Raw genomic sequence first — 21,407 nt, 5'->3', positions numbered from 1 at the left:
GGAATCAGACAAAAGCTTTCTCACCATTTGTAACAACACTTTAAAGAGCTACAGAAGGCTAGGAAATTTGAAAACTCACGAAAGAAATGCTTGAATAGGTTAGCCATGTCCATTTTGGGCTCGCTGCCTCTCCCTCTCTCTTTCCCGGCCCCTGTTCTCTTCCCACTGCAGCTGCAGAGTTGTTCCATGTGAACACCCAAAAAGAGCTAGGCAGATAGTGGAGCAGGGCGGCCCACTCCTTGACCATGTGGTCAATCTTATCCAATGAGAGTGTAGAGCAAAGAGACCTCCAGTCTAGCAGTCTAGTTCTGGAAGGCAGAGTACAGAGGCCTCATGGAAAGGGGAAGAAGGAGCCAGGGGGACTGTTTAAACATAATTTAACATTGGATTGATATCTATACAAGGCTAGAAAACAGACTATGGGGACACTGCAGTGGCTGAGTGACTCAGTGTCACATGACTGCAGCTGTTTGTACAGACACACTCACAACTTTACAACAAACCCAAGAAGCATTTGGCCTCAAACATAGAAACACACACACTTGCACAGCTAAACACAGCCATCTGCAGACACATTATACCCTCACACATTCTTTCAAAGACGACACCGCTACACACCCTGCTACAGGCTTCTTTAAACAAGAAATTTTTTTTTGATTTTTCCACCCACGTAACATATGAAAGAATGATCATCAGGCTGCTTCACCCACAATCTCCTACCATAAACACCATTATATGAGGCAAAGGATTTACAAAAATTCTATGGCTATATAATTATATTAGTGTTTAACAAGGCTTAGTTTTACTTCTGTCTTATTGGATATATGTGAGTGAGACCTGAGTGTTTGCGTGTGTCATTCATGCAGCTGTTCTCCTGAGGTTATTTGATCAGTGACAGGTAGAAGTTGTTGGGAGACTCGTGACTGTACGACAACACAAATCTACACACTTCAGGGCAAAGCAGACTGATCAGATTTAAAGCAACAGCAGAATGTAGTATAACTGGAAAGGTCTGGTCAATTTCAATCAATGAGCTGCATCTAGAGAACTTTTTTCTGTTATTATATTATTTTTCATAGCATTTTAGCACACAGCCCTTTTCTTTCCAAAATACTCATGCGCACGCACACACACAGACCGACTGCTATGCAGCTGACAGGAAAATATAGTTCACGTGTCTAAGAGGTACAGTAAGTGTTTTGCAAATACTGAAGTCTGCTATCGTTATAAATGGCTGACACACTTCTGGTTAGCAGTGCCCTGACTACCCCCATTCTTTCAATCCTTTCAGCAGGGGAAAAGCCCGTCTGGGTCTCAGGGCTTCCTTGCAGAGGCCACCCTACACAGGAGCACATCATCACCACATCAAAGATAAGCAAAGAAGATAAAGCTGTTTCTTCTGTCAGTCTCATAAGTGTGGTTTGATGTTTCTGTCAAATAGGCCCATTAACAGCAGGTGATGGCTTGAGCTTTTATAGTTCAGCCTCCAAATAAGATTGATAAAACTAAAACAAACAGACAATACTACATTCACCCTTCAGACCCCTCACATCCCGGACATGAACAGTTAATCCATACTTCTATGACAGGACACAGCAATCACCCCAGTACAGTAAACTGTAAATATAACCAGCGTATATATTAATTTGAAAGCCCTTCTGCCACAGTGTGTATTTATTTACATATTTAAATAGGGTCTCTTCTTCTCTAGTTCTTTCTCCTATTTGATTGCATACATTTCCTATTTAAATACACGTTATTATTTTTATTTACACAGCTCTCTGTGATTTACTGTCAGTACCAAGCAGACGTTCAGTCCCCAGAGTGGCAAATCTAACAGCAAATATGGCTGAAGGATACCAACAAACATGAGTGTCCCATCAGTGTTCTTAACCCTGACAATGACGCCCCACAGAGCTGAACAGACTGGAGATTACAACATGAAATGGATCTGAAACTAGAGGCAAGACTGCATTTTATAAAATCACAGAAGTGAAATGACAGGTGAAACAAATGCCAAGCATTCTAGCTATCATACAGACTGAATGCTAGTGTGTAGTGTATCCCAGTTTATCATGAATATCTGTCATCGAGAAGAATTAAGCTAAGACAAACAGTAACCTTGGCTTGCATTTGGCTTATTCCTACATGCACAGGGCCTTTGGCAAATGGCACTGCCCAGAAATATTACTGCTGTGTTAATAGAGGAGACGACACCTGTTCAGCATCAATTCTGCTGTGATAAAAGAACAGGGGAGTAATCTTCCCTGGTGACTGTTTACATACAAAACAAACAAACAAAACACTAGCTAGTTTTCACAAGTGCCACAGTTGTAAAACAAACTGTATTTAACCTCTGAATGAATAGCTGAAATCAAGAAAATATAACACTGGCTTCCCTGAGCAAATGCTTCACAATAAAACACCACTTTACATGAGATACGACACAATAGACACTCCCCACCAAGATACTAAATCTTCACGATAGTGCACTGTGAAAAAACATAGCTTACGGCATTATATCAATTAAACATTAGCCTGACATCAGTAGATATAGTAATGCTGTGGTCAAAAACAAACTGTGGTACAGCTGGCCTTGATAAACAATGCTCCGTGGCTCTACTTTGCTATGTTAATTAACATAAATAAACTATGTATGAAACACAAAGTCAGCTTACAGCCAAAACATTTGACAAGTGACTGAAGATATACAAATGCAATGTCTCTGCAGGTTAACAGGTGTTTTGTGAGCTCCAACAATAAAAAAAATAAATAAACAAGGACTTTGGTGAGCATAAACTTAAGCATGGTCATTGCTTATAACTATGACATGTGGAAAGCAGAAGCCATAAAAGATTTCTTTTTTGTACCTAGCGTGTCTTTTAGATTCTTGACAATCGAAGCTTTCCTGGCACTGTTCTTCCTCTCCACGTAGTTGGACGGCACAAAGCCTGTTTTGTTGGTGGCATTTCGAACCCTCCACCAGGACTTAGAGTCATCAAGGAGCCAGAGGCGCTCATTTTTCTTGATATCCAGCTCCTGGTCCTGCTGGGCCATATAGTCAAACTTGGCAATGACAATGACCTCTTCCGTCATCTTGCACAAAGTACACTGATTGAGAGAGGAGAAGACAAAACACATCAGATGTGACAGAATGAATATTCTACATTACTGACAATTTATCTAACTGCCCAGTGATGTCCTTCAGCAGTTGTAGTAGTGGCAAAGTTAGTGATGATAAAGGATCATGAATATAGATCTATCCAGCCTTCATACACATTTGATTCTCCAAATGTGCTGCTTGTGCAATCACAATTAGTCAAGAGACACATGAAAAGCAAATTTAGAAACTGTGTAGCTGTACTATACCTGTACTGCATCAAAACTGAGAAATTCAAGGGCTCTGACACCTCTCTGTTGACCTAGTAAAAGAACAGGGACAATATAAATTGAGTCTTCTCAAAATGTTCCCAAAGAGTTGTGAAAAACACTCAGAATATACATGTTTTTGTCTTAATTATAAAACACAACCAAGCCACTCTCCATGTAGTAATGTCCAAATAATATATTTATGTATGTACAATGCAATCCAGATATAATCCAGCAAGGCCAGAACCCTGATGAAATACAAGATACTATTTCCACAGTTTAGTCTGCTCATTTACAATTTCTACGCACCAATTTTATTCTTGAAGTAACAGTTATAAACACAGAGAATACAGAGCTAATCTCTGTAGTCACAGTCTTCATACATTTGCAGAGGTGATGATTTCCTCTGAACAACAGTCCAAGGATTGTCTATTGTCTTAGGCGTCAAACATAAACCTGGGAGCCAGAAATATGGCAAAGATTACTGCAATGGGGAAGTACAGGGGCACTGTACGTCACTAGTGGGGCTACGCCCAGGAATGAGGCTCTTACTGGGTACCAATAGTGTAAGATAATATTTTTAATTTTCCACCAACCTATAATTTTTCCTAAGTGTGCAGCCCATGTGAGTGCTGCAATTATGTGAAGCACATAAGCTAAACTTCACTGTTACAATGTTGATTATCACATGAACTTTCACATTCCCCAGGCTATCTAAAATCATGATGTAGGAATACTGTGATCCACAATCAAAACTTGTTCATGTTCAACAATGACCAATCTGGCCATCAGCAGTCAGGCACATACTAGGGTCAGCGCTGAGGGGAGTGAGGTTCTCCTGAAGTAGCAGCTCAGCTTTTCTGATGCCATGGGACGTGAATAGAGTTTCACCTTTCTCCCCCTGACTGACTTCAAGGTCCAGACATTGACCTCATTGATCGAGAGCTCTTAGTTTTAATATAAAGCAGCAGCGTCTAGATTTCAGCTGCAGCTGGCCTTGAGATAGGCTCAGAACCTGATCTTAAGTAAATAAGCATAGAATATGAGCAAAGAACAGCTTTATGGAGGAAAAGTCAAGATGAGAAGAATGATCCCTTTAGAAAACATACTGTAACAGCAGTGGTGCCACATCTAAGCTAAGAGATGTAACATAAAGATCCCAAACTGGCAGTGCAGTAATGTAACTGATCTCACATTTAAATTTTAATGGAGGGACACCTGTGTTCTGAGCTACAACTCCCCATAGGGGGTGTTGCAGACTTCATTTAGGCTACCAAAGACATTAAAGGGTATACTGTGGCTTTATTTCATGGTATGTTGCCTGCTTCTTTCCCAACTCTAAATTAATGAATGCTGGGAGGCATGTTAGGAAGCGACACACAAAAACAAAGAGCTGATTTACTCTCAAGTGCTGCCTCTTTGACCAAAACAAAAGCAATAATCTCTCCACTCCCCTGGGCTGGGCTGGAGAACTGTCTGACAAGTGATGTATATATCCACCCCTCCTCTATTCACATCACTTCCCATCTTTTCCAGCTCCATAACAGACTATCCCTTTCCCAGTTATCTACCATTTTCAGAAAGCACACTGCCTTGCCCCCCACATCTAGGGATGGCCAGGCATTAAGTGCACATTAACACCACCATGACTTTATGACTGTGCAGATGTGAGGGAAGATCAGAAAGTTAAGTGACAGATGCTCTGAGCTCATCGCACAGCTATAGACTGAGCTAAGGTCACTCACTGCTCCAAAGCACAAAACACAAGGTCAGACAGGTCAAACTGCTCAAATGGTGTCACGTTTACATCCATTTACACTGCTGCCTAGTGGAATTAACAGGCAGCCTGATTCATCAGCAGTTCCACATCACATATAAAATAAGGGCATAGTTTAACACATCTGACCCTAGTCTGATAGCTTTTCGTGCTTCCACCTGTCTTCACTTCATACATTCTGATAAATAGGCAATATCACTCCTAAATTAAATATGCAATTTTTAAAATGTACCAGATTTGTACATTTTCTGTTTTGAACAGCCTTTTTCCCAACTCCTTCTCCACTTCTGTAATCGCAAAAACAGACCACAGAGGCAGGCAAGGTGCAACAAGTGTGGGGCCGTCTTCATTTTGTAAGGCGAGATGGATTAGCAGTGACATCTCCAATGTTTTCTTTGATGATTTTAGCATTTGGAAGCCAAGGAAAAATTTCTGTATGGATTTACCATTTTGTCTTTCAGGTCTGATTATTCAAAAAGACAAGGAGAGAAGAACATATGGACCCAGCTGCTGATGTGGAACTATTCTGAATAACAACTCCCAGTTAAATAGTCTATGACCTTTAAGAGCAGTATACATGTTTTGAAGAAATAAGTCCATCCATCCATCCATCCATCCATCCATTTTCCTCCGCTTATCCGGGACCGGGTCACGGGGGCAGCAGTCTAAGCAAAGATGCCCAGACTTCCCTCTCTCCAGACACTTCCTCCAGCTCCTCCGGGGGAATGCCAAGGCGTTCCCAGGCCAGCCGAGAGACATAGTCCCTCCAGCGTGTCCTGGGTCTTCCCCAGGGCCTCCTCCCGGTGGGACATACCCGGAACACCTCCCTAGGAAGGCGCCCAGGAGGCATCCGAAACAGATGCCCGAGCCACCTCAGCTGGCTCCTCTCGATGTGGAGGAGCAGCGGTTCTACTCTGAGCTCCTCCTGGGTGACCGAGCTCCTCACCCTATCTCTAAGGGTGTCTAGCTCTGTAAATAACATAGTTACCAAAAATAATGCAAAAAAGGGATCTGAATGCATGAGTTTTGTGGCTGACAACAAGGGCAACCACACCACATGCAAGGCAGGTAGTCAAATCTGGTGGCCAGTGGTAAATGCAGGTTTTCTGCCAGCCCACTGTGGCTACAAAGCCCCTTTTCCACCGCCTGGTATCGTCTCAACTCGACTTGCCATGCCTTGCCTTGCCTTATTTGTATCAAATATTGGGTACTATTTTTGGTATCACCTCCGTCGAGGTTCACTGCAGACCAGCGACTGGACAGAGAAATCGCGTCATCAAGTGCGAGTTGTCCAGGAACAAAGAAAGCGCCATTTTTAAAAAACGAACTGCTACTTTACTGTAGTTACTGCACTAACTAAAAACAGCCACATACCGAGAATCAAGAACAGCATACCTTCGATGTTTACATTAAAAACATAATATTTAATGTTGTACCAGCAAAAAAAAAACTCCATGCTAAAAAGCCTTCACTCACCTAGTAAGATGGAACTGCATGTGTGGTAATATCACCAGACAGAACAGGTTTACAAATCAGTGAGGCTCTTTGTGTCATGCAAATGTACAGCACTATTAAATCCCAAGCTGATAAAGTGAATCTTATCTAGGCTACTGCCATAGCAGCAACTATGGGCCAGTGGCAGGCCAACCAGTGTTAATATCAGTAACCCACTCCTGGTATCAGGAGTGCCAACTCTGGTCACAACTGTTTCCTATCAGCAACGGACTACTATCAAACAGTGTTACCTCTGTGATATTTATAAAGCAAAAGGATAATAACTTTCACATTAGATTTGCACTAATCAAATTATGAAATGTACAACAATACACTAACACTGTAAACCACAACAACTGCACATCAGTAGTGTGACAGAGATGCAGGGTGCAACTCTGCGAATTCTTGTTACGATGAAACAGTGACATGAGTTCACCACATCCTGCAGCCTGCAGCTGCTGCCACAACTACTCCTGCGTCTGCATGGAAAGATGCAACCAGAGATCTAGTCAAAGAGCATATCCAGTGGCCGATGTGGTAATATATTATACTGGAACACCATACTAGAGACAGCAAGAACTGGGATAGTATTTGAATTCAGCATGAATTATAGTGAATGGCACTGATTTCATTCCCCTGACTGATATGTAAAGGTTTTCAGCAAAAATGAAGTCACTAAAACTGGATACTGTATAAGCTAACTGTCATGGTGCCGTGTAAGGCTGCCTTGGTAATGTGCACTTCTACACCAATGACTGCACCTCGGAGGAGCCCTCTGTTAAACTCCTAAAGTTTGCATATGACACAACAGTCATCAGTTTCATCTGAGACAGTGATGAGTGCCCCCACCCCCCACCATATTCATCAGCACTGTATCAGCAGTAGAGTTCCTGGGCTCCACTATCTCCCAGGACCTGAAGTAGACATCCATCATCAGCACCACCACCACCAAGAAGGCACAGCAGAGGATGTACTTCCTGCACCAGCTCAGGAAGTTCAACCTGCCCCAGGAGCTTCTGATACAGTTCTACAGAGGAATCGTCAAATATGTTCTTTGATCTTCCATCACTGTCGGGTTTGGCTCAGCAACCAAACAGGACAAATACAGACTCCAGACGAGTCAGAACTACAGAAAGAACCATCGGCGCCAACCTGCCCTCCATGGAGGACCTGTACACCTCACAGGTCAAGAGGAGGGCAGAGAAGCTTTCTGCAGACCCCTCACATCCTGGACATGAGCTGTTTGAACTCCTCCCCTCTGGACGGTGTTACAGGTCACTGTACGCCAAGACAACCGGATACAAGGACAGTTTCTTCCCCCGGGCCATCACACTGATGAACACTTGACCAATGACTATATAAGAGAATAGCAACCCTCAGTGCAATACCTGTAAATACATGTTTGTATATATCACTCTGGAAAATGCATCTGAACTGTGTGTATATATAGTTCACTGTTTATAAGTACTTTAGTTTTATTTTTTCCTAATGTACATTCTTTTTCTTTCCTTTTATGTTCTCTCACCCTTATATTGTTTACTATTCACTGCTTTACAGAAGCACATGTACATACACATTGAGAGCCACTGTACCTGAGTCAAATCCCTCGTGTGTCCTACACACCTGGCCAATAAAGCTGATTCTGATTTTAAACAAGCCAAGGGTTCCTTGTCTCTCTTTGGAGCAAATAATGTACCCCTGCTCTCCAGCATTGCTGAGGCACTGAGACAGCAACACCATGAGCTCACAGAAGCAGAGAGAGTAACCTAATCCCTGTGACAGCCTGCTGAAATCACAAGGCTCCTCTGCCTCCTGGAATGCTCTCTCAGCCCCTCTGGCATTGCTGCACTTCCTCCAACTTACACCAAAACATACATTTTAGCCACAGGCCGGGCCTGTTTCACAAACAGACGGCCACAGCCCAATGAATACAGGCTTGTGCTCCGTTACACATCGAATCACATAGACCCATGAGACTGCATCTCATCCCAGCTGTCCTGGATTCTCTCAAAACAAAACAGCAGCATAGCAGCAAGGGGTCATGGGAGACTTGGTAGGCCAGCTGTGAGACAGGAAGTGTGGACACGGGGGTGACCGGATGATGGGAAAGTGATGCAACCTGACAGAGTGCAGATTTGTCCATTGAGTTCAGAAGAGTTCAGATAGCTTCTTATCTTTGTTTTGCATTGATGCCTTATTAAAGAGATGACAGATCAAATCCAGACACAGTTTAAACTCTGATCCCAGTGATGCTCAGAGAATTAACACTTTTCTGCATTAGAAAACAGCACTGTCTCAGTGTCATATTAAAACTTAATTAAGGACAGAGGGGCCTCCAGTATTTTTGGCTAACCATATAATGTAGGCTCATGTCTGTGTGAAAGCAGTTGGTTATCCACCCCTTGGGATTACACTTGGAGAGCGGGAACAGCCTCAAAATAGAGTTTGGCTCAGGTCTTTGGAGAACTGCCAGAGATTTACTCTCATAACAACAACCAAGACCAAAGCTTTCAAACTTTGTGTCAGGCCAGCTTCACATCACAAGGCTCACTCTACACAAACGTGTGATACATACACAAACATTAACATTTGAAATATGTTGCATAGCAATTTAGACACAAACGCAAAGTCTTGTGCTACCCAGGTCACTCTTACTGTCCATATCAGCCATTTTAAAAAGTATTTATGAAGCTTTGAGAAAATGCCTCCTTTAGTGCTCTAGAGCTACACGTAGTGAAATTTTATCACAAACTATACCTAATACAAATCTATTTGATCAATCTTGGTATCAAACATCAAGTATTCTGATTGAGCACCCATGCATACTAGAAGACATTAATTATATGACAACCATAAAAATGACCATGACATAAATGAGGTAAAAAAGGCTATAGTTGTGTGCACATCCAACCCAAATTGGGCACAGGTGCAGGACAATAACAGTTTGGGAGAGAAAAAGTGTCCTCCAGTGAAATAAATGAGGCACAAGCTCAAAAGTGATTTTCACTTCCCATTTTTACAGCAGCATTTTATCCACTTCATCAGCTTGAGGCTTGATGTTCTAGCCCACAGAGAGACGGTAGTGATGAGTTCACTTAACATTTTTATGCCTAGAAAACAGGATGAGATGCCATGCAGCACAAAGCGGCTGATAAAAATGTAATTTTAGTAAAATGCCTATGCCTGTGGATTTATGAATGTCCAAAGAGAGAAATACTCCAAAAGTCATTTTCTGTGTGGAAGAGACTACGTTTTAAGTTTATAACTTAAAATAGACCTTCAGCACTTGTTATGCATTAGGAGCATAATGATACTCTGAACATAAAGACTGATTTGGATGGTGTAAAATATAACAATGCCTAAATCACTGCTTCCAAATGAAATGCTAAGTAATTGTGCAGAGCAACACATCAAAATGTTGGAATAGGCCCAGCGCAACATAAAAAGGGACGACAAAGATGAGACAAGTAAGGGTACTTTTACAGGGTCTCTTATGTGAGCGCTTGCTGACAAAAACCACAACTTAAATCACTGATCTATACCAGTCCTGAAATCTTGATCAAAGCATCCTTATCATACACCACATCAAATTAGCCCAGTATGAAAAGAAGTACAGTATATCCTTCTTGTAGACAGAAACCCACCTAAACCTCTGTTTAAGACAAAATCTATGTCCTTAACACCGCACTTCTATTAACAGAGCCTCCACATTTGCATGCACATCCTACTGTGGTTGTTGTTCTGGGTGGCCTATTTGCTTATAGCTGCCAGGTCCAACGACAGCCACATCTAAACAATCTGGGATCAAGGCAACAGGTTACCTCACCAACTCAGAGCAATCCAGGGGATTTCCCAATGACTAATCCAAGTTTACAAAGCAGAGGGACTCCGAACATCAAGTACTACAGTACAATCAAGCTGTTTGTGGTTAGGTTTTGTGTGCCGTCAGGCCACTTATTAGTAGCAGTAAGGAGTCGGTAAAAATAATATTCAAGTAAAATGTAAACCTGGCCATTCAATGTACTGTTGCTGTATACCTCATTGCAACTGCAGCCACCTAGAAAAAGCTACTGTTATAGTCAAAATAGTACATCATTTTTAAACCACAAGATAATAATCACAGTCAGCCTGTGTCACAGAGATGAACTGGATACACCAGCTTCCTCTTAGTCTCCGTACTTCCTGGCAAATATGAGCCCTGGGGTGGATTCCTAATAGGAGTGAACAAACCAGTGGCTGAGAGAGCCACGTGTTGGAACTTGTGTATGAGCATCTCAAGAGCAGGAGGCATTCCAAGTTGCATGGTGATGCCACAACAGACTGGGATCTGCACAATTCAACAATAACTACAGTACAAGATGTTTTTTTTCTCTGCCATCTCTCCTATCAAACATTTTCCAAAGAATCTGCACCTCTGTGACGCCTGAGGGAGACAGCCTACCCGCATTTTAAACAATGGGAGGACTGTAATTCATGGCCTGTACTGAGTATAATCTATGCTCTGATGCCATTTTACTTACCCCCAAAGTGGGGGGATTCAGGTGATAGTGTAACATATATTCAGGGGATTCAGGCTGAATTTCTGTCACAATGACTGTCATGTGACACAGACTATGGTTTGATAGCTGTCACAATACCAGATTATAAAACAGGTATCTCAGATGTTCAGCTGGATGCTGTTAGAGTTTACAGTTTAAGCAGTTCTAAACACATTATTAACAACGGATAATGTAGCCCAGTTTCAATGCTGCATTCACATCATATTATGTGAACCATAACTAGACAGCAGCCAAGTGGGGAAACCCAAGAGCCATTCACACCAGCTGCTAACTTGTAAATTGTGAACTGAAGAGTTCAGGATGTTCCACCACTGACAATATCACCCAGTAGGTGAAAAGGACTACAGATGTGAACAAACTCCTGGCACAATGGCTGCAAAAGCAAAACTGCTTGCAGTTACATCAAAATAAAATCTAGGATTACCAACACAATACAAATATAATTGATTCATCTCATTTTATAGGATAACTACCATTGTGTGGATCTGGTTTCACTCAGTCATTGACAGAAAACAAGCAGGGATCAGAAAGTGAGAAACAAAGTGGTCAGATCAAATGGACCTGATAAGTCACCCATGGAAAATCTATTTCATGATGCCATTTCAGCTACTATACTCACGTTGCCTGGCACCAACACTGTAGGGCAAAAAAGACCTGCAGGCTACACCTACTGCTGCTTCAATAAATTCACACATAACATCTAAATGTGGACAGGACAGAGATAGCAGTGTGTCACAGTAAGATGTGGCTGTGCCTCAGGAGTCTACTTTCATCAAGAAAGAAATATACATATATTTTATCAATATTACTCTTCTAGTCATGCATTCACAGCTATTTATGTCAACACAATAACAGCGGTGGTTTCGATTACACACATCCTCATTTTCTATCTGCCAAAACCACAGAGCAAAACCCCGAACCATAATGAACTAATAACGTAAAACACTGCTGAAACATCTTTTCTCAAACATGAGGAACTCAAATTACTTGAGAAATGCTAGCAACTATCTTGACTGCATTTCACCGAAGGCAGAAGGTTTTACAGAAGTGGAGACAAGTGCCATTGCTATATTGAGCCTGCAGTGCTGGATGACTTTGCCTTTACATTCATTAACAGTTGAACAGAATTCATTGTTTTCCATTCTGGCTGATTCTTATAACAGTAATGTAAAAAAAAAAAAAGTGCACTTGTCATTCTTCCCCTTACTGCTCCTGCTCTTTGTCCCTTGACAAAGGGCTAAGTTCTCTTTTCAGTCAGTGACCCTAGTTAAAATGTAGAAAGTATAGAACGCTGATATTGACTGTTCAAACAAGCCTGCATGGGCAGCCATTTAGGAAAACTAGAGAGACAGAAAGAGTCAAAAATACAAAGAAAATGAGGAACTGGAAGAGAGTGCATGCAATATTTGAAAAGAGGGTGATAAGACAGAAGAGAAGCACAATTGCGGAATAAATTTCCCTATTTCTCAACTTCATTAGAAACCTAAATTCACTTAAAACTACAAATCTGAGTTTCTCACTTGACCAGGGGATTTTTTTTTTTTTTTACTGTCATGAAACTACACAGTTGTATTTTCCTCTAGGCTGTGAGGACAGACTCGGCTGCTGGAGGGCATTGGTAGCACATCGCCAGGCGCTGAGCATGAGATAAGGGCACAATCTTAACCATAAAAAGTTCATTACTCCTTATTAATAAATATATACTGTCATAACATTCAAATAAGGTTGTTGTTAAAGATGGGAGCCAAAAGGAACTGTGAATAGGACACAGATGAAGGGTCACATCACTGCAATGTCAACATGCAGAACTGAACAGTGAAATCTTTACTTCAGAGGGAGTCCTCAATTGTGAATGTGAGCTCATGATATGGCAGCAGGTACATTTTCTCTACAGGTCTCCTAATGGTCATTTTCACATCTTATACATTGGTCTCAATGCTCCAGAGAAATACAATATCAGCCTTCAAGCAACTCATGCTGATAAGCAGGTCACCACCATCTCTTCGCCCTACAAACTATGGCTATCCTCCCTTCGACTCCCACTGAGAACAAACAGCAGACCACACGTCTCTCTCTCCCTCTCACTTCCCTGAAACCTTAATGAGAGACTGTGAAGAGTTCTGTCAGTGTGACAGTAATTACAGAAACTGTACTACTCAGCAGCTGCGAAAAAATCCCCACGTGGCATCTGGAAAGAAACATGTCACACTCCCTGAAATCATTCTGATCTAACTAACCACATCTTAAGAGTGAGATAAGGTATTCAAGCCATATTAATTGCATTGTTTCATACTACTGCTGAACAAATTCTACAAGAGGTCACACAGACATAAGGCCCAAGAATATGCCAGCAATTATACAGCGTTATCACTCATCGTGCTACTGGAACGTGACATTTAGTCTGGCTAAGGTGGCCTAGGGTAGAAACGGTGTTAGGCTATAAACAGTGAGTGCAAGTACCTAAAATGGTTCCCAACATTTGCCTTTCCAATTACTGGTGTCCCTGGGTAGAAGGATGTTCACAGACATTCTCCCTACTGGCATGCAGTTGCTACATCCTCTGCTCCAGTCAGAGCTGAAGCTATTCACTGATGGACAAATCTTATGGCAAAAACATTTGATAAATGGTTAGCCTATTTGTTCAAGTCACGTATTAAATAAAAATGCACCTATGCCTCACTGGTGCCAATTTGAAAGTGTAGTGCTGTCTGTGATTTATATCACTGTAAACAGAATATCTTTGGAAAACAACATTACTGTATTAGACTCATAAACCTTTACTGACATGTTGTAGCTTAAAGGATTATACCGTTATTGTAAGATACAATAAGTAGATAATGAACTGATTAAAACAAGGCCGTATTAGTAGGGAAAAAAGGGTCATTTGATTACAATAACCATCATAAGTTGCGACAGGGAATGCATGTAACAACTTAACCCTGAGGAAAAAAACACAAGCATCAGAACATATAATAATACATCGAGACATCCAGTAGATTCGCGTTTACTGGAGCTACCGTTAAGACATCATCTCCTCTTCTAGCTTCATAAATAATAATAATAAAGTGTTCATCTCCTCTTCTAGCTTCATAAATAAAAGCATTGTAAGTAATAAAGTGGAGCCACGTTTATTGCTGCGCAGCAGTTTTATCTGAGATTTATCTTGTAACGTTAATTTAAGCTTGACAGTGTGTCAGGCTACTAAAATTGGCTAACATTAACCTGGTTAGGAAAACCGAGAAACATCATTTTAATTGTTACAAACATATCGGCCAGTCAAACTAACAGTTAGCTAGCTGGGTAACAGTATATTGGTCATGTTGGCAAAGCGACAGGCTGGTTTTGTCAGGGTTAAGCATGGAGTTAACAGTTAGCTGTTAGCCGAAGTGAGTGACAACGTTACTCGGTGAATTCAGGGATAGCAGGGCTAGCCTGTAGCCCCCATGAGAAACGTTACTGCAGCAGCCTGCATCAAATAGCTTTCACCGACAGTGGCAGGTCAGATTCATTCCTCGCTCAGTCATATCGCGTCTTACCTGACTGCAAATAGCCACCTCTTCTTATATCTTTTAGGGAATATTTAATCGTCACAGGAAACTAAGAGCTGATGTACAATAATGATATCCAGATTCCTAGCTAGCAGCCAGTTATTTTTCCACTCCAACAAGCTAGCCTTGCTGATGAAGCACTGTGCCCCGTTGAAATTGCATTTCAACATCAGTGTGTCATTGCTCAGCAGCATAGCTCGGCCAGCTAGCAACAGCTACACAGGCTGTACCGACTCCACGTCTCGCATCCGATTGGCTACAGATGAATCAACTCTCTTTTTATTGGACAATGGTACTGTCAGTCAACCACACTGCAGCTGCTGGTATTTTGCCGTCCACCCTAGCCCCATCAGGTTGTTCACTTTCAGAGACAAAAAAAATTATGTAATCACCACTATAAAACAATGTGTATAGTAACAGAAATAACAAGAGGTCTCCATTTATATTCCACTTATGTTATATGAAGGAAATACTTATTAACTAATTTGTCTAAAAGCCAAAGAAAAAGTTGCACTCACTGAGTTGGACTTTAGAACAGACTGTACAATTTAATGAAATGTATAGGCCTACGTTGCTTTACATTTAATGGAAAATCATACAAAGAAAAGGAAAACATATAAAACCTGTGGACAATCAAAGAAAACAACCACATAAAAACAATGTTAAAATGTTTTCATATAGCATCTTCTTTTCCTAAATCATAATTAGCTGACAATATAGTGTGAGTCTGTTTCAGTGTCTTTTAATGAATATGTGTATGAAAAGTTTATTTCCCTGGTGTTTGTGAGCATCTGAATAAAATGATCAGTCATTTGCCATGTGCATCACACACAGACACACCGACATAATAACTCATCATCAAATTCCATTCAGGGCCCTCCTTGCAAATGATGATACTAATAAACACATCTGTGGTGACGAGCGTTGTAGAGTAAGTTAGAAGGTTGTGCAGCTTGCTGCAGGATGCAGTCTGTTTCCTGCTCTAACAGATGGGCCTTCTCTACATGTATTCTCTTTTCTGCACCCAAAACCCCATGTCAAAACAAGGCCATAATACACCATGTAGAGTGCAACATGAACCTATCTGAATTTATTCATGTTCTTAAATTAAAAAAATAAACTTTACCTATTGATCATAGCATTTTAAATGGAAATGAGGTGACAGATGTGTTTTCAAAATAAAAAAGCACTTTTACACTCTCAGAGCTTGACTTAAATTGAAGAGGGAGCAGACATTTACTGTTTTTATCCCAAAACCTCAGACCAATGTGCCTCTCTATATATGATTATCTAATTCAGTTGCTGTTAAAAAAATGATTGCATCTGTCTGACATACCACTGCCTTTATAATTTACTATGATAGCCCTGCGATGGACTGGCGACCTGTCCAGGGTGTACCCCAGCTCTTGCCCGATGCTGGCTGGGATTGGCTCCAGCCCCTCTGCGACCCTGTTCGGGACTAAGCGATATAGCTAATGGATGGATTTACAATGATAAAGCATTATCTCCTAACTCTAGTTGTTTGAGTAATAAGTTGGTATATGAATGCCACCTGCTGGGCTGTTAATGGAACATGCATGTGCCAGTTTTGAACATGGTTTATGTCTTCCTTCATCCACTCTGCATCATCATTATACCCTTATTTCATTCCATCACTGTTGCATTGCCCCAGGGAATTCACAGAGACTAACCACATCAGCCACAGAGAAAGGAAACATTGCTGGTGAAAAAAGACAGATGGTCTTGTTAGGTATTTTTAGTCAGATAGAAATTGGATAGATACTTTATGTATTAGAAATGTTTAGTGGAGATAGGATGTCTAGTTAGACTGTTAAATGCTTAGTCATGCTTATGAGTTTCTACAGGGTACATCTGGTCAAGGATAACTAGAGAGAAGAGTTGATGACTGTCAGCAGACAGGGTGTTTAATATTATTATTATGACGTGTATAACTGTAGCCTTAGCCATAATATGTTCTTATGTTTAAGTCACGACATGTTACTAGAAGTCTGTGAGAATGTTTTTAGCTACACACCACTTAACCAACAGACATACACACACACACATTGATTTGCTTCATGTTTTGACTACTGCTATGACCAGCTGCAAAGCTGGCAACAGAGACGTCTCGGTTAACTTTTCTGTGTAGTATGGGGCTAGCCCAACCGAGGGGATATAATGTATAGGCCTGGTGGGTTCGGGGTCTTTCATCTTACATCTGCCTGCGTGCAGTTTGGAGGTGCAAGATGCCTGAGCGTGTAATGTTAATTTTTACCTGTATTCATGGAATAAATCAGCACTGTTTTGTAGTTACTTGGACTGCCTCGTCTCTCAGAGTCAGTATGGTAAAAAGTACCGGGCACAACAGTCTTATGTTGTTTAAGGGGACTTTAATTCAGTACAGTGGACCTGCCTTTGGATTTTAGTTTGATATGCATCTGAAAATAAACAGACGTAGCATCATCCATTGCTAAATATCAACCAGCTGCTGGTGCCAGAACCAGTAAGAACAACACTGAAAGAAGGAGTGCATAAAACATTGAGGAGAGGAAATCATATATGAAATAATACAGATAGATCATTTCCATGTGCAGAACATATCTGATCTCCCAGAAACTTGAAGAGTGTACTTGTAAATTTAGATTAAATCTTATAAAAACAATGCATATACTCTTATTAACAGGCTGGCAAATAAAGGCTTCTATATATTTCCATGTTCATATGCTGACTCTTCTATAATTAGTTTTGATTAATTAAAATATCGATGCACTGATTAAAGCTAAGAAAATCAATACCAGTTATTTTATTAAATGTGGGTGGTATATATTTTTATTCTTTTTATTGTAAGTATGAATGATTTCTGTGCTGATATTTAGACAGGGTGACAAGTGTGGCAGTGTAACAACACAGGGATACAACACAACTTGTTGATATTATGATTATAAATTGTGTATATCATTAGAAGGATCTTCTTACAATGCCATTCACAAAACCAGATTCCATATGATTTCAATGTTTAAACAAAATAAATCACAAAAATGATACAGATTGTTATTTTCATTAACATATTGGTCTGTGAGACAATTTGACATTAAAGTAGTAGTACTGTGCGGAAATGGTCACCATATTACATTTGTCTTTTAACATCACACACAAAAGATTAAGACACTAGTAACACAACTGGCACTCTTCCAACAACACAATACAAAATCATCAGATAAAGATTCATACATTCTTTAAATTGCACAACCAAGCAACACTGTAAACAAATAGACATATATCTAAACTCATTTGATGGGCGAGTCTAGAATCTCTTGATAATCCTGCCGAATGGCTCTGCTCACCCTGTACAGCTTGACTCCTGTTAGGGTAAAAACACTGATCATGATGACCAAGCCTCCAATGACATCATAGAGGGATGGGATCATCCTCAGAACAATGAGCTGGAGGAACATGGCAACCACGATCTCTAGGTGCTGAACAGTGCTAACTAAAGCTGCATGAAACTTGTTTAGAGCATAGTATACTCCAAGAAATGCCACTGTGGAGCAGATACAGATCCCAATTAAATAGCCCCAGGTCTCCCCATCTAGAGGAATGATGGGCTCCTGCATGATGAACATGGTGGAGGCACCCCACACTGTGCCCATCCAGCCGAAGGTAAAGAGTGCCGTCCACATGCTGACACGCTCCTTAATGGCTCTGTAGACAATCATGGACAGGGCAGCTGTCAAACCAGCCATCACCGTCATTGTGTAGCCAAACGCCTCCTTCCAAAAGCCCAGCCTGGACTTCTCCTCATCTGCTATGTTTGGCACCATGACCAGGCACAGACCAAACACGCTTCCTACCACTGTGACCACATCTGTGTAGCCCAGCCTCTCATCCAGGAGCAGGAGGGCCAGTATTGCACTGAAGACTGTGGTGGAAGCACGCCACATGATGGTGCCATTACTGGGTGGTACTATGGTAAAAGAGGTGTAGGCGCAAGTGATAGAGATTACATTACAGAAACCGTAGAAGAACAGACGCAGGCGGTAGCCCTTTGGGCCAAATGGGGCTTCGTGGTAGTAGAAGACTACAAGGATCGACAGCACTTGGATCACAGAGCGGATAAAGAGAAGCTCAAGGGAGGGCACTTTAGAGTGGTCTGCTGCTAGACGAGTAATCAGTGCCACACAACCATGAGCCACTGCGGCCCCAAACAAGGCCATCCATGTCACTCTGGAGGCCAGCACATTCGCCTCACCAAAGCTGGCCAGTTGGCCCCCGACCCCCTTGTCTTTTTGAAAACTTGGCTGCTTAGGCTGGGTCTCCATGGTTCCAAAGAAAGTCCTACCACCTTTGCTGTCTGACACCAACCTCTTTCCCACATTGGTTTCTGCAAAGGCGCCAAAGTCCTCAAAGGAGGGTGCGTCATCATACCCTTCATCCCCAGGCTGGGGGAAGTGAGTAGCATATTTCACTGTTACTGTGTTTGGGTGAATCTTAACTCGCTTCTTTGATCCGTACTGGAGGGAGGATGAAGATACATCCATGTTTCTTTAGGTGTCACAGAGGATAATCTGAAAAATGAAGTGAAAATCATGACAGTGTAATGCAAAGTCTAGCACTTATTTTCTACCCCATGCATCCACATCAGCACAAAATACATGCTGACGCACTCACACACATTGCATGGAGGTAAAAAGCACAAACTTATCAGACCAATCACACTTACATTTCTACTGTCTCACACTCCTGTTGTGCTACTTCCATATATAGGCTATATAAATATCTTATGCAAGCTCATATAAGCCAAGCAGCAAGCATTCTGACTCTGATGTAGACTGATAGGGATGAAATTTCATAACCAAAAACCACAGAGACATGAATGTGGGCCACTTATGAGATGAATGGAGTTGCACACCATAAATTAACAAGGTCTGGGAAAAGGTCTTTGTGAAAGGGTTAAATGGCACTGAATAATTTGAAGGGTTATTTTGTCATGTCATTGGTCTATTCCTACTGTAATGCTTCTTTTTGAAAAGCAGTGAGGTTTGATTAAATGACAAAATTACCGAATATCCTTAAAATTAAGCAAAGTACATTCAAAAATTAAAAATCCATTAAAACATAGGTACATCCCTACTGAACTCTTTTTACAATCCCATTCATTTTGTTAATCACACAAAACAGCATGAATCAAAACCACAAGGGGGCATAAAGATACTCTTATTTGTCTTCTGTCCTCGGTTGCCCCTCCTTTTTGAAACCTTCAGGATGGTAATGTTACTGTAAAATTGGTGTAAAGGTAAAGCGTTAAGAAAATGCTTAATATAGGATATTTGAGACTGAAAAGAAACAATTTAATCATTTAATAAGGGCTTAATATTTTTAGCTGAAAGAATGACGCTGGTGGTTTTCCCTTTAGATGATCATTTAATGATAAAATACAATTTTGTCATGTGTATTATTCAGTCTAGTTTAATTTAGGTTAAAACCGCGATAAAGACGGTCCCATACCATTATGGGTATAGCTGAATAACTGAATGAAGCGAGATAAAGCAGGCTATAATATCGGCAAATGTCTTACCTTTTCTTCTTTAAATAGCTCCTATTGGCGCACAAACCTGGGTTTGTGTCATAAATGAAGACTTCGCTGGAATTGTTGACCCTTACATTTGGTCAACTGCCATTTCTCCATCTTCCTCCTCGAGCGGAGCGCCTTTTGATGCTGCGTGCTGCCTTTCCACGCCGTCGATGGACTCTGCTCCTGCTGATGAAGCTCAAGCTGCTGATGCTGAGGCTGATGATGATGATGACGATGAAGAAGCCGGAGCAGGGGGGACGCCGGGGGAGAGAAACGACTGTCACTATCAGAGCCTCTGCGTGCTCCTCTCGCCACTCCTCCCCAAGCTGTTTAGATCCGCTCATACAGGGGAAAAGGATGCGCGTCGGTCTCCATCGCTATCATGATGTGCACTCTAGGCACATCGCTTTTCAGCATGCATCGTATTAAAGGTCATATGATGTAGTTGTATGATGTGTTTATGTTTAAAGCCCCTATTGCACTGCTGATTTATACGTGTGCTTGTACCATTGTTGTTTAACCTTTGCCAACTGGATTAAGTTGGCTATTTTTGTAATTCCGCATCACAGCTTGAAGTGATTAAGATTCCCATAGTCCTCTCTGGATTCCTCTCAATTGCTCCAAGACTCTCATGAGAGCAGTTGTTCTTTCTAGCAATCAATAAGGTTCTGTCTTTGGTTAGGGAAATCACTTTAACCATCACTTTCAATTGGCAGTGATCTACTTCACAGAAATGAAGCCAATGCTCTTGTAAAACAACCTAAAATGAAAGGGGGTGACATATGCACACAGCGGTCAACAGATAGATAAAGAAGAATGCATTTATAGCCCCTTTGATATAGGGGAAGCTGAACCCCCACCCACACAAACGCACGCCCCCACACCCAAAGTACAGGGCCTTCATGACCATGATTTTTATGAGTACCAAGGAGGCTGTGCCAATTAACCCTCTGCCAACACTTACAATTATATCTTTACAGTTACCAAAAGGATATAAGGAGAGCATCAGGGTGTAAAAATTGCATTGTACTTATAATTTTAATTGAATTATTTGAACAAATGAACGGTAAGCAAGACAACTCTGCAGC

The 21,407-nt window shown here is 41.3% G+C and overlaps 2 protein-coding genes across 5 annotated transcripts in view; both read right to left on the bottom strand.

Moving 5' to 3' along the window:
* Positions 1–14,988, bottom strand: part of nck1b (NCK adaptor protein 1b) — a 27,327-nt gene extending 12,339 nt beyond the window's left edge. Inside the window, exons 1-3 of one of the 3 annotated variants that reach the window (XM_020602308.1) lie at positions 14,736–14,988; positions 3,370–3,422; positions 2,871–3,111 (exon numbers count right to left, since the gene is read on the bottom strand). In XM_020602308.1, the coding sequence (XP_020457964.1) occupies positions 2,871–3,096 (226 nt within the window). In that variant the 5' untranslated portion in view covers positions 3,097–3,111; positions 3,370–3,422; positions 14,736–14,988. Of the gene's footprint in view, positions 1–79; positions 184–2,870; positions 3,112–3,369; positions 3,423–13,659; positions 13,809–14,735 lie in introns of those variants that run through there. The other 2 variants (XM_020602307.1, XM_020602309.1) reach the window with 2 other exon arrangements.
* A 2,127-nt stretch (positions 14,989–17,115) lies between these two features.
* On the bottom strand, positions 17,116–20,901 carry slc35g2b (solute carrier family 35 member G2b). 2 transcript variants are annotated; one of them, XM_020602206.1, is made up of 3 exons: positions 20,323–20,901; positions 19,960–20,021; positions 17,116–19,312 (listed from the first exon to the last, which is right to left on the bottom strand). In XM_020602206.1, the coding sequence occupies exon 3, from the start codon at positions 19,283–19,285 to the stop codon at positions 18,035–18,037; it is 1,251 nt and encodes a 416-aa protein (XP_020457862.1). In that variant the 5' UTR covers positions 19,286–19,312; positions 19,960–20,021; positions 20,323–20,901; the 3' UTR covers positions 17,116–18,034. The 2 variants fall into 2 exon arrangements, with proteins under 2 accessions (XP_020457862.1, XP_020457861.1); XM_020602205.1 differs by lacking the exon at positions 19,960–20,021 and having other exon boundaries at positions 20,323–20,899.
* Positions 20,902–21,407: the final 506 nt, after the last annotated feature.

This window comes from Monopterus albus, unplaced genomic scaffold, assembly GCF_001952655.1.
Source record: "Monopterus albus unplaced genomic scaffold, M_albus_1.0 scaffold55.1, whole genome shotgun sequence".
NCBI classification, from domain to species: domain Eukaryota; kingdom Metazoa; phylum Chordata; class Actinopteri; order Synbranchiformes; family Synbranchidae; genus Monopterus; species Monopterus albus.
Note: the sequence above shows the minus strand (reverse complement) of the source record. Positions and strands in the feature narration are given on the sequence as shown.